Source organism: Octodon degus, unplaced genomic scaffold (assembly GCF_000260255.1).
Source record: "Octodon degus isolate 3935 unplaced genomic scaffold, OctDeg1.0 scaffold00354, whole genome shotgun sequence".
NCBI classification, from domain to species: Eukaryota; Metazoa; Chordata; class Mammalia; order Rodentia; family Octodontidae; genus Octodon; species Octodon degus.
In genome coordinates this window covers 1,083,917-1,097,012 of record NW_004524930.1, presented here as the reverse complement: position 1 = coordinate 1,097,012, position 13,096 = coordinate 1,083,917, and the positions used below count along the sequence as shown (strand labels likewise).

The 13,096-nt window shown below is 36.9% G+C and overlaps 1 protein-coding gene across 1 annotated transcript; it reads right to left on the bottom strand.

Annotated features, from left to right (window-relative positions):
• Positions 1-5,803: 5,803 nt before the first annotated feature.
• On the bottom strand, positions 5,804-6,727 carry LOC101569609 (olfactory receptor 4C45-like). Its single transcript, XM_004648143.2, has one exon. The coding sequence runs from the start codon at positions 6,722-6,724 to the stop codon at positions 5,804-5,806; it is 921 nt and encodes a 306-aa protein (XP_004648200.1). The 5' UTR covers positions 6,725-6,727.
• Between the last annotated feature and the right edge of the window lie 6,369 nt (positions 6,728-13,096).

Sequence of the window (13,096 nt, the reverse complement as noted above, 5' to 3'; positions counted from 1 at the left end):
GAAAATTACAGTACTCTTAAAAAAGAGATCCTAGAGGATTTCAGAAATTGGAAAGATATTCCATGCTCCTGGATAGGAAGACCCAACATTGTGAATATGGCCATACTCCCAAAATTGCTGAACAGATTTAATGCAATCCCTGTCAGACTACCACCGACATACCTCCCAGACATAGAGAAATCATTCCTAAAATTTATCTGGAACAGGAAATGTCCTGGAATAGCAAAGGCAATTCTGGGCAATAAAGACAAGGCAGTATGCATTACAATTCCTGACTTGAAATTATACTAAAAGGCTACTATTATAAAATCACTATGGTACTGGCAACAAAATAGAAATGAGGATCAGTGGAATAGATTAGCAGATGCTGTAGCCCCTATGAACACACTCAATCAACTTATCTTTGACAAAGTGGCCAAATATACTCACTGGAAGAAAGATAGCCTCTTTAACAAATGGTGCTGGAAAAACTGGCTCTCTACATATCGAAAACTCAAACTTGACCCAGGTCTATCACCATGCACTATACTGAAGTCAAAATGGATTAAAGATCTAAACATTAAAGCAGAGACAGTAAATCTCCTGGAAGAGGAAGTAGGAGGAGCACTTGAGAACATAGGGGTAGGCAAAGAGTTCATGGAGAGAAATCAAATTGCACGGGTAACAGTTGAAATAATTAACAACTGGGACGTGCTCTTACTGAGAAATTTTTTCACGTGAAAATAAATTACCAAAGTGAAAATGCTCCCCACTAATTTGGAAAAAGTCATGACAAATAAGTACTCAGACAAAGGGCTGCTCTCTAGAATCTATAAAGAACTAAAAATCAGTAGGGCCCCAAAATTTAAAGTCCCAATCCAGAAATGGACATCTGAGATGAACACACACTTCTCAGAGGAAGAAATTAAACAAGCGAATAAATATATGAAAAATGCTCCACATCACTGGCCTTTTGTGAAATGTAAATTAAAGCCACATTGAGATACCATCTCACCCCAGAAGGAGTTGCTATCATAAAGAAATTACCCAACAACAAATGTTGGAGAGGCTGTGGGGAAAAAGGAACCCTTCTCCACTGCTGGTGGGAGTATAGACTGGTGCAACTATGATGGAAATCAGTATGGAGACTTCTTAGAAATGTTGGTCTGTAAATCCCCTTTAAACCAGCTATTCCTCTACTGGGAATTTTTCCAGAGGATCTGAAAACATCATATCATAGTGATATGTGTGTGCCTATGTTTAATGCAGCACAACTTGTGATAGCCAAATCTTGGAAACAACCAAGATGCCCATCACTTGAGGAATGGTTGGAAAAGATGTGTTATTTTTACACAACGGAATATTATTCAGCTATTAAGAATGATAAACTGCAAGCCTTTATATTGAAGTGGATGCCAGTTGAACATATACTCATAAGTAAAATAAACCAGATACACATGTGTAAATATCATATAATCTTCCTAGTATAAGAACTCAAAAGAAGAAATACAATTAGAAAGCTAAAATTCAAGTAGAGGGGAAGCAGGATCTCGAGCACAAACTAATGAAGAGAGGGAATTTAGAAGAGCTAGTAAACATGACATTGTCAAGCAATACAGTTATATGTAGAAGATGAGCAAGGCAATGATCCTGAGAATCTTCAGAAGATTTTTTAATCTAGCAGTTAATTGGAAAGTTTCTCACCCTAACTATATATACTGATACCCGTGAACTAAGCTACTGCATTGCAGATGGTAATTTGTAATAGTAGTTTCATACTTGGAGTGCCTGTCATTCTAGATTCTGAATATGGGCTGCTTGTCATGACATGCCAGTTGCTGCTATGATGTCTCTTGGGTAAGTGGATGTTCAAGAAGAAAGTGGTGGTCAATGAAAGCACGAGACAGGAATAGGAATATGGTGGGACTGTCCTGCTTCAAGGTTGTATATGGTGAGATTTTTGGACTTATGTGCAAACATGTTAGTATATAATTCTTTATGCCTATTTTTAAAATATATTCTAATTTTTAATTTTTTTTATCATATTCTGTAGGGACTTAAAGTTCAACATATCAGTACTTGGTGAAAAATACCTGTTCCATATTATGTCTAACATGTTTGATATGCAGACAGATAGTGAAGTTAAGTAACTGCCTAAGTCGTTAGATAATAACAATAAGCTTGTCTTTTGGATAGTTAACAACCTACGTTTGCAGACCAAAATTAGACAAAAAGGAGTGCTGCAAGGAAAACCAACATTTTGACCCTAGCCTTGGAAGGCCAATTAAGACTCAGGACATATGAGAACTTGTACTGTAACGTCATGTACCTCGGTAGTGTCCCAAATTTTCTGATCAAGGAGATTATGGGGTCAAAGTGCAAAGTGATCGATGATGTAGAGTGTGCCTAAGTAGAGTAACGTGGACAGAAAACATTCTTTCAGGCTTTCATAGAGAGCTCCTGACCAAACAATGGCCGGGAATCATGCACATGGCTGACACTGACAAAGGTTCTACAATCTGAGGTACAGGATCTCAGGATGAATCCTGAGGGAATTTCACTGACCTCATCCGACCCAAAAGCTACGACTCTTGTTGCATAAGTCCTGCTTTACCTTTGTCTTAACCATCCAGTAGAAAAGTATAAAAAGGAAATATAAGAAGTAAAGCCATGCTGTGTTGCTGAGTTGTGGAGGATTCAGGTCAACAATTTCTGACATTGCCAGTTAAGTGGAAGACCCAATACTATTGTGGGGTACTGGACTCTTTTAGAATATTTTGCTGAGTTTACACACCTGTAATATTCAAATAACAGAACTTAGCAAAAGAAGCGTATACTGATGAATGTCCATTTTGTATTTGTGTATTCAAAGTGGTTAGCATAAATATGTAGTTACATTCTCTTAATGAATAGAATGATTTGTTCTAATGCTGTTTGTAAATAGGATACCAAGTCTGCATCTTGTACAGCAATTAACCACTAAGAAGAATGTATGCAGTGTGTTAATTATTGAAACTGTTCTACCGATTTGATTTGAAACTGTCTCATTGCTATTTGTTTATGAATAAATTTATGGCAAAAAAGCATGATTTATTCACAATATTTGTATTGAATCAGTGAAGAGAATCATTAAGAATAATATCTTTTTGCTGCTACAAGTCTTTTTTTCCTCCTTTCAGAACAAAGGGATTCTTTTTAAAAACTATTTTGCATGCTTCTATCTATTAATGAAAACAATTTGAATATAATAGCATGCAATGTAGCAAAACATTGTTGAATTTCTTTTATTTTGTGTAGCGGAATTCTGTAAGATATGTAAGGTTTTTAAAATCTATTTTTTATTTTCTTTAAAAGACAATGTATCAAAATGTAAAAGAATTTTCAAATGCTTTTCTGTTGGTCCAATATTTTCTTGTGTCTCTACATATTTATGACAGAAAAACTTCCCTTTACCGAAAAAACTAAGTTTTGTCACTGTGCACACAGTAGAGAATCGTGAAAATAATTTTGTTCTGCCAGGGAGCAAATGAATGTACAGATAAATGTTAATGAATATTAATCATCATCTTCACCACTACCAGCATCGTCATCACCATCATCGTCGGCACCATCATCACAACCACAACCCCGACTACGACCATCATTTTACCATCAACACCAACATGATCTTATTTCCCTTGGAGGCTAGATTTGAAAGATGAATTTTAATTTTCAAAAACTGTTTACTTTCTATGATTTACAAGATTGATACATTTTGAAAATTGTAATGCATCATCTGTTCTTCCATTACACATTGTTTGTGAGATCTGGCCTTGCATAGCATCTCAGGACTCAGAAAATTTTAGGTTCAGATAGTTCTGGGATTCTTGAATGAGAAGCATTACTGATGTCTCCCACTAATATCACAGGGTCAGTAGAGAGGCAGGCCTTAAGATATGGGTACTGGTGTCTTCTTTCTGCTTTTCCAGAGCTCAGATGTTGGTGGTTAAGAGCTTTGCAGTCAGTGTTGCTGAGGGATCTCACAGTCCTTCTCACCGTTGGTCACTACAGATCTATTTATATGCATATCAACCCCCTACCAGTGAGCCTTATTGAGAGTGTCAGTCACTGTTATGCTGTCCGTACTCAAACATGGATGGCACTTAGGACATATTTTGAAGTGAATAAAGTTTGGGACAGAGGCCTCATTCTCTTGGATCTTGGCTAGTGAAACTTAGCAGTGGTGCCCTAGGAATCCTCTGTTACAAGCTTTAGCCCCGGGCATCTCTCATTCCCTGTTGACATCCCTGAGCTTGTTTAATGCAGGAACACTGTTCTCAATTTTTCAGCTGACACCTGGGTTCAGTTTAAGGAATTCAATCTTGTTTAAGGAAGTATATAATGCTATGGCTTTTTATGATGAGGAGTCAGGAAGAGAGTGAAGCAACTTGTTTTTATTTATAATGTTAATAGTACTGGAAGAAAGATAAAAAGTGGAAACTATGTAACTTACACTTACATGGCTTGCAATTTCTTATGATCTCTTTTCTTGTCAGAGCCCTCTGTTTTTCTATGTCTTACACGAGATTTTAAGGTTTAGATACTTTCACGCTTAACTCTTCAGGCCATGCTGATTGTATTTCTTTTGCTCCAGCCAGCCTTTCTCCCAATTCCTTTCATAAATAATTGTATAGCTGTAGGATTGACACAGATACCACTACAGTAGTGTTTGCCAAATGGTTCTTTCTGCATGAGTGTTAGGAATTGTTTACTTTTACAGGAGGTCAACATTTGTAAATGTGTCAGTGCTGGAAGATAAAAAAAAATTGTGATGAACTTGGTTCTTGAAAGTTCTCCTACCCTTGGATATTTCTTTCATGAATAGTTGTTTTTAGTCTTTTGAAACACAACTTCCTTCTGGTGGTATCATCGGGTGAGAGAGTTATGAGAAAAAAGTTTTTTGACTATTTTATACCCAAAAAAAAGGGACAGCACACTATATACACACTATACTAGGTTTGGGTACTTTTAGTGCTTTAGGGCTTTTAAAAAATTAGCAGTAATTATGTTTTGTGAGTACATGGGTATGAAGAAGAATATAATATAAATTAGATTCAGATTATGTTTATTTTTCTTCTTATTTTAAAGATATTAAACATTAGAGGTCACTTTAATGTATTGGGCACTCTTCCCTACTGCGTCTCAGTGTTAGCCTAGGTGCCTTGCCTGTATTTGCTTCTGATGCAAATAGCAGTTTCCATCAAAGGAATAATGCTTGAAGAAAATGTGGATTGGTTATTATTCAGTCATAAGTTTAAAAAATCCTGCCTTCATGGCAACATGGGTGGAATAAAAGAACATAAGATAAAGAAAATAAGCCAGGCTTAAAGTACCAAATTTGCATATTCCTACCCAGTCGTGGATGCCTGAAAATTTGATCTCACAGAACCTGAGAGAACACTAGTAGTCACCTTTGGCCAGAGTGAGTGTGGAGGAATAAGAATGGGGAAGGTTGGATAATAGGCAGAAAATAAGACGAAACAATTTTAGTATTCTACAGTACTATTTAGTGGTTCTAGATCATAACAATATATTCTATGTCTTATAAAACATGGCAGCAGTATAAAATTCCTATCACAAATATATGTTAAACACTTCCTGATTTGATCAGTATATGTTACACAGGTTTGCAGAATTGTCACCCTGTACCTTACTGTATTATTACATGTTAAATTAAAGAATTTAATGCAAAGAGAAAAATTGGCTCTCACCTTAGTTAAGAAAAAGAAGAATGAATGTGTATAGTCACTAGATAACTCTAGTCTAAATACATAAATCATAAGATTCATTCAATATCTCTTTTCATTATTTGATCCCAGAGCTTCTTCATAACATTTTTTACTTCCTCATTTCTGAGGGTGTAGATTAAAGGGTTTAGCATGGGTGTTATTAGTGTACAAAACACAGTTACAGCTTTGTCAGCGGGGAAAGAGGTCATGGGTCTGAGGTAGAGATATGAGCAAGGCACAAAAAACAAGACAACAACTGTGACATGAGAGGCGCAGGTGGACAGGGCTTTGTGGCGCCCTTCAGAACTGTATGTCCTCAGGGAGCGCAGGATGATGACATAGGAAGCAACCAGCATAGAAAAAGTGAGCAAACACAGTGACCCACTGTTGGCAGCGATCAGGGGCCCCAGACTGTGAGTGTCAGTGCAAGCCAGCTCCAGGACTGGGATTAAATCACACATGAAGTGGTCCATGATGTTAGGGCCACAGAAGGGTAACTGGGCTATAATCAAAATCTGTATCCCCCCATGAACAAACCCTAAGAGCACAGAGGTCCCCAGAAGGAAAGCACACACTGTTCGGCTCATAAGGGTCACGTAGTGCAAAGGCTTGCAGATGGCCACGTAGCGGTCATAGGCCATGGCGATGAGCAGGATGATCTCAGCTGCACCAAAAAAGTGTTCAGCAAAGAGCTGGGTCATGCAGGCATTGAAAGATATAGTGCTCTTTTCAGAAACCAAGTCAAAGACCATTTTGGGAGCTATGCAGGAGGAATACAAACCATCTATGATGGCCAGGTAGGAGAGGAAAAAGTACATGGGCGAAGCCAGGGCCGGACTGATGAAAACTGTGACTGAGATGAGCATGTTACCTGCCACTGTGGTCAGATAGATTAGGAAACACACAATGAATAAGAGTTTCTGCAGTTGTGGGTTTTGAGTGAGGCCCAAGAGGATGAATTCTGTTACATTTCTCATCTTTACATCAGTTAGTGCAGATTGTGGGTGTATGGTGCACCTGAGAAAGATCACAGTATTGTTGTAGTATTATAAGTATGATACAAAAACGCCTCATTCCCTTATTAATATAGCTCTCTGCAGTTGATGAAACACATCTACTCATTTAAAAAGGATTGTAAGATGTTAGCTTTGTCTAATGCATTTCAATGGAGTAGTGATAATTCCTTATACATATCACATTAAAGCCAAGTGTTCTTACAAATAAATGTTGACATACAGCTGATATCTAAACTCACTTTCTAGCTCTAAACACTATCAAAGTTGACTTGCTTTCACTGGATTAACTAACAATATTAGTCTAGTAAATAAGTGCTCTTTATGTTGAAGGATTTTGACTCTTAGAATTATGGTCCAGAGTAGATCATTTTACGTCTTATATTTCATAAATACAATTAAATGGGACACAATGTTACTTTGAATTTCCTAAGATGAATATATAAATGTGAGCCAGCTAATACCTTTTTCTATTTTGGAATAAATTTATTTAACTAAGATGACATAATTTTTTCATTGTTAATAATTAGAAATATTGAATGTGTAAAAATTTTTTTAAATGGCTAGATTTTGACTTTTAACAGTGAATCTATGATCATTGCAGAAGAATCTGAAGTATTTTACCCACTTTCCCCCATATTAGCCCAATTCCTGTCCAAATTATTGAATTCCTTTTATGTGGAAATTTTCTGTACACAAATATCTGCATGAAGATTTTTCTGCTTATGTAGAATTGAAGAAATTTTTTTCAGGAATTCCCAGTCTCTGATGTGTTTTCTTTTGAACCATGGCACATCTAGATGATGAAATTGTAGATAATAATTGTTATTTGATTGAATTAATAGATTCTGGCTTCAATATGGCATACGTAATTTACGAAAAATGTTAAATTCAAACCATCACCAACCAAAGTATCCAGATTCAGCATATATATAGTGAGACATGAATATTAATTCCAGTATTTTATAATGACTTCAATCACCATTATATTATTATCTAAAGAGAATACAAAATAGAAATAAAACAGCATGCCTCTAAACAAAAGAATAATTCCACAATGTTTGCTGTATTGTATAATGCTGTATTCTAATAAGTTGTTTAGATTACTAGATTTCAGCATGCCAAAATGCCAAAAATAGAAAAAAGTTAGAAGAAGTAAAAAGGAGAAGAAAATAAAAATTTAAGCATCAATTGTTCCCCTTGGTAGTCCAGCAGAAAGCAGCAGTACAATTATCTAAGCCATCTTGCACACATGTATAGATAATTTTAACTTGTCAAATTACAGAGAATATTTTCTATGCATATTTTTTCAAATTAAGTTGTATAGCAAACCACAAATTTCAGGTGAATGATGGAATATTAGGAACTATTTCAGTGAAAGAAAACTAGCTAAGTCAAGTTAATCTCTTAAAAATTTGGAAAAACAATTTCGTATTGTTTGTTGTGGCTCTGGTTGATCGCGGATTCCTCTGTCATGACCACATGTAGTCACTGCTTTCTTCCTGTCCCCACATACACAACAACTTTTCACTGGACTCAGCAATCTGGTAAATAGACACTTAAATTATTATTTCTCTGGTGAAATTTTCTAATTTGTACAATTTAGCTTTTCTGGTTTTCATTGTCAGCCAAGATTTACTCAGAAAATGAGCTGTTTTAGTTAGGAAACTGATAGATCAAGGTTTTATTTTTCACTGAATTTCTTGCTGTCTTTGAAAGTGTAAATCATATGTATATGATATACAATACACTATATATATCTATATATATTCAGAAATCTGGAAGCTATATTGAGCCCAAAGTTAAAAGTAAGGAGAATAAAGCAAAAATTATGCAAATGTAGCAAGCCAGTTCATTCAACTCTACAAAACAGAAGTAACAAATACTCACTTGATTGAATCTTGTTTTTCTCTTCCAAAGTTTTACTTCTTAAGAACCCATGAATGATATGGAGAGAGAACTCTTTACATTCTTGAGTTTCCTTTCAACTCTATTTCCTAAGAAAACCACCCAAGAACGGGAGCAACATCTCCCCAAGCTTCTGCACATGGATCCACAGCTCTCTGCTGTTGTTTCTCATAGCCTTCTGTGCAAGGCTTTCTTCATTGACTCTGAAGACATTTAAAGAGGCTTCCATGGACTCCAGGGCTTGGCACTGATCTTTCAATTTTCCAGAGTGTTAGTAATTGGTTTTGATGAAATCTTTGCTCAGGAAACAGTCAAAGTCTTTTTCTAGGCCCCACTGGGTGGCCATAGACATCACTAGTGGGTAGTTTTAGAAATGCAATTGAGGTGGAATTAGAGATATTTTTTGAATGTAGTTTTGAAAGCTTGAATCATATAGTTTACGAAGGTAATTTATTTTGCTTCTTTGCTAACTGACTTTGTATTGAACTTACTAGGATTTGGGGTGATTTTAGGCAGAGAGAGAGAGAGTAAACTTGTTCAAAAATATGACTGAAAAATATTGTGGTTGTTCTGATGAGTGGTCATTTGTCTCTATTAAAAGTTATGTATCTGATACCTTTGGGAGACTTTGACATTTTTATAAGTAAGTGATTGAGGGATATAGATGGCAAAAGTCTCTAGAAATTTAAAGCCCTAGACATAAGCAGGTTCTTTCATGATGATTACTTAGATGCCTGTTTTAGTATCTCCTGAAAGCCTCCATAAAGTCATGAAGTGGCTTCTAAATTTTGTGATTAATTCATGATCAAATGCTGTGTTTATGGGTGTAAGTACTACACCTGCCTTGGGTTGGGCAATCTTCACACAATATAAGAAAGGAAGAGAGGCCTGCTAGCTGCCACAGTCACAGTTCTTCCCTTTGCTTTTTGCTGTTTTCCATGAACTACTGCCCACTGCCTTGGAGCCAGCTGAGTATGGACTAAAACCTCCACTAACTGTGAACTGAAAAACCATTCCTCCCTTAATTTTGTGTGTTGGGTATTTTGTCCTAGAACCAGCAGAAAAGTAGATAAGATGGAATTTTTAGTAGGAGTGAGGTTGATGCTCTGACTATACCTGGTCATGTCACTCAAGAGAGGTTGGGAATGGATAATGGGAACAGATAGAGGAGAAGTGGAGATGTCACTTGACAGAGAAGTCCTGGAACACCTTCATCTGTTCTGTGTGGCAAATTCTGGTCAGAGCTCAGAAGTCCAGAAAGGTGATATGAATTCTGCCTGTGAAGACCAGTTTGGGGATGTGTCTTCTGGGAGGAAAGACTCCATAGGTTGTTAGTTTCCAGATGGTGTATGTTATGTGTTGGCAGAAAGTTTGTCTGCATTGTGTTCATGTTGAGTTTTTGCTTGAATTGAGATTAAGCACAGCAGACTATTTAATCAGTAAAAAAATATTTCAGGGCAGTTGAATGTTGAAACAGTGGAATGGCTATTGTTGGGGGCTTTTAGTCAGATTTATGTGATGAATCAAGAGCCAAGAGCACAGCAGGATGATTTAAAATGTTATGAATTTGGCCATAAAGTAGTTAAAATTAAACTATGGACTGCCAAGAGAGCAGAGAGGATCTCCATTTATGAAAAGGAACAGGAGAATAAAATAGCTGGCCTGAGGGAATCACAACAAGTAGCAAATATGAAGCTTTTGTAGCCAAAAAAGTGCAACAGTGAAAGCCTTTGGTTTGAGGAGAAAGCTGCAGAATGCAATGTTCCAGAATGGCAGAAGTGGTCATACCAGGTTCCACAATGGTGGTGGGAGAGAAATTTTTTCTTCATAATCAGGTTCAGAGTGCTACCAGTGCAGGCACTTGACCTCATAGCCAAGAGAGAAGACAACCCGGCTATTGCTTCAGCTGGGAGCAGACGTGGGCATCATCCATGTCATGTTGATTTTAGTTGCATATAGAATGCAAGAGTTCTGAGGTTAAAGGCTTCCACCTAGATTTCAGAAGGCCTGGCAGGCCAGTCAGTGTGTCTCTGGGAGGGTAGTGTGCAAAGCATTGCGCGAGAAACCTAATGTGCAGTAAAAACCCCAGAAATTTGAAAAATGAGGAATGTGGATCATCTAGGGAAGTGAGGAATGAGAAAACCTGGTGTCGGAGAAAAGCCTTGGGATTTTCCACCAAGTGTGTCATGGGGCAGAGCTGCATGGATCTCACAGTTTTTCACAGATTTCTTCAGATGTTCCACATGAATTACAGGACTTAAAGTTTGCCCTTCTTGTTTTTGGACTTGCTATGGTCCCAATGTTTTGCATCCTGTTTTTGTGGCCTTTGGAATGTTAACATTTTTCTTATGCCATTGAATGTTTGAAGTACTTAACTTTTAATTTGTACAAGGCTGACAACTCAGAGTTTGCCTTAGATGTTGGAAGAGACTTGGGACTTGGACTTTTCAGCAGTACTGAAACTGTTAGGACTTTGGCAACTCATAAAGAGTGACAAAAATGCCTATTGCATAAATGGATCTCACTGAGTCTTTGGAGGCCCAGGGGCAGAATGTTACAGTTTGTATCTAGATATCTTCCCATAAGGTTCATGCAGTCATGGGGTGGCCATTGTGATTAATTCATGGTCCAATGCTGGGATTATGTGTGTAAGCAGTACAGCCACCTTTGGTGGGTAGTCTTCATACAATATAAAGGGGGGGGGGGAGACTTGCTAGCTGCGGCAGTCACTGCTCCTTTCTGCACTTTACTGCTTTATACTTCTATGATATGTTGCCCTCTGCTATGTGCCACTCTGTCTTGTTGTCAGCTGAGAATGGGCTGAAGCATATATTAGGTATGAGGCAAGTAAACCTTCTTTTCCTTAATTTTGTATGTTGGATATTTTGAACCAGGAATGAGAGAAGAGTAACTAAGACAATGGCGCACCCTGAACATTAATTACTGCACATCCATCCTTTCTTTCTACTCTGCAGAGACATTGATGATCCCTAGTATTAGGTCCCATGCCTTCCAATTGTCGTGATACAAAAATATCACAGTGAAAAGTTCATAAACAAAGATAACCGCAGATAAATATTTCAGATGTAATAACTATTCTCAAACTCTTCAAAAGAATGAAGACACAACCCTTGAAACTCAGTTTTTTGGCTCCATCACTATTTTGATATCAAAGTTACAGAAATAAATATAAACGAAACCACAGGCTGAAGTCCTTGATGATCAGAGGTGTAAAAGTCCTGTGCAAAAGTGGATAGAAGCCATATGCAAAAATATGCAAAGCATATGCAAAGCAATAAGCACTACATATGACATTACCAGAATAGAGAACAAATCCACATGAGTCATCTGAATATATGCAGAAAAAATATTTGATGTAGCTTAACAAATTCCCAGACACAGAATCAAGCAGTGTCCAAAAAAAGGAAGGCTGCATATATGCTACATTTATGCTCCCAGGAATGCTATTCAGGTATATGAAGGAGATCGTGTGATTTGCAACAATGTGGAAGAAGCCAACCACTCTACTGGAAAGGAAATATCCGAAGAAGACCACCTGTTGCATGTTCTCACTCACTGGTTTGTGAATTCTAACAAAGATTTATCTGATGGGCATAGAGTTGTATTGTGGTTACTGGAAGCTGGGTTAATTGCAAGTAGCACTGGCAGAGATGTTGTTTATGGGACAGAAAATCCAAAAAATAAATTCAAGGGATTTATGGTACATCAAACTGACTCTAGCACATGACATTCCTTTGATTTCTGAAAATGCTAAGTGTGTGGATTTCAGATGTTCTCACCATAGAAATGTTAAACACGTAAGGCCACAAATGTTTTAATAGCTAAGTTTAATTATTACAAGTGCATATTTCCTTCAGAATTCCATGCAATACAGGCATTTATAGAACTATATACAGTTTGATTGGTAAACATAAGATAAAGAATAAACTTAAAAAGTATTTTTGATTCTCTCTTCTTGATGAGCATATATTCCCAGTGTCCAACAGATGTGTGAAGTCATTGATAGTACCAAACCCCCATACTAAGCATTTCTCATTCATTGTGGTCATTATTTTTCTTGAGATGAACAGCCAGAATTGTATAAACTTATTTTCCCTTTTCATAATTTGATACTCTAATTATTTTTAAGGATGAATGATGTTACGTTTTCTGTGTGGGCCACATTTTGTGTATCCATTTCCTTGATTTTTTTAAATAGTAAGAATATACAATATAAGATCTTCCCTTTTTTCAAATTTGAGAATAGAGTAGAGTACTATTGGCCACAGATACCACGTGGTATAAAATATTTCTAGACCTTCTTTTCCTCCATAACTGAATGTTTATACTTGTTGGACAGACACTCTGAGCCCTCAAGTTCATTAAAGTAGTTGTGCACGACAGAATTTCTTCCTTTTGCAAAACTGT

Coding starts and splice junctions, on each gene's coding strand:
- LOC101569609 (XM_004648143.2), bottom strand. CDS start 6,724: ATGAGAAATGTAACAGAATTCATCCTCTTGGGCCTCACTCAAAACCCA.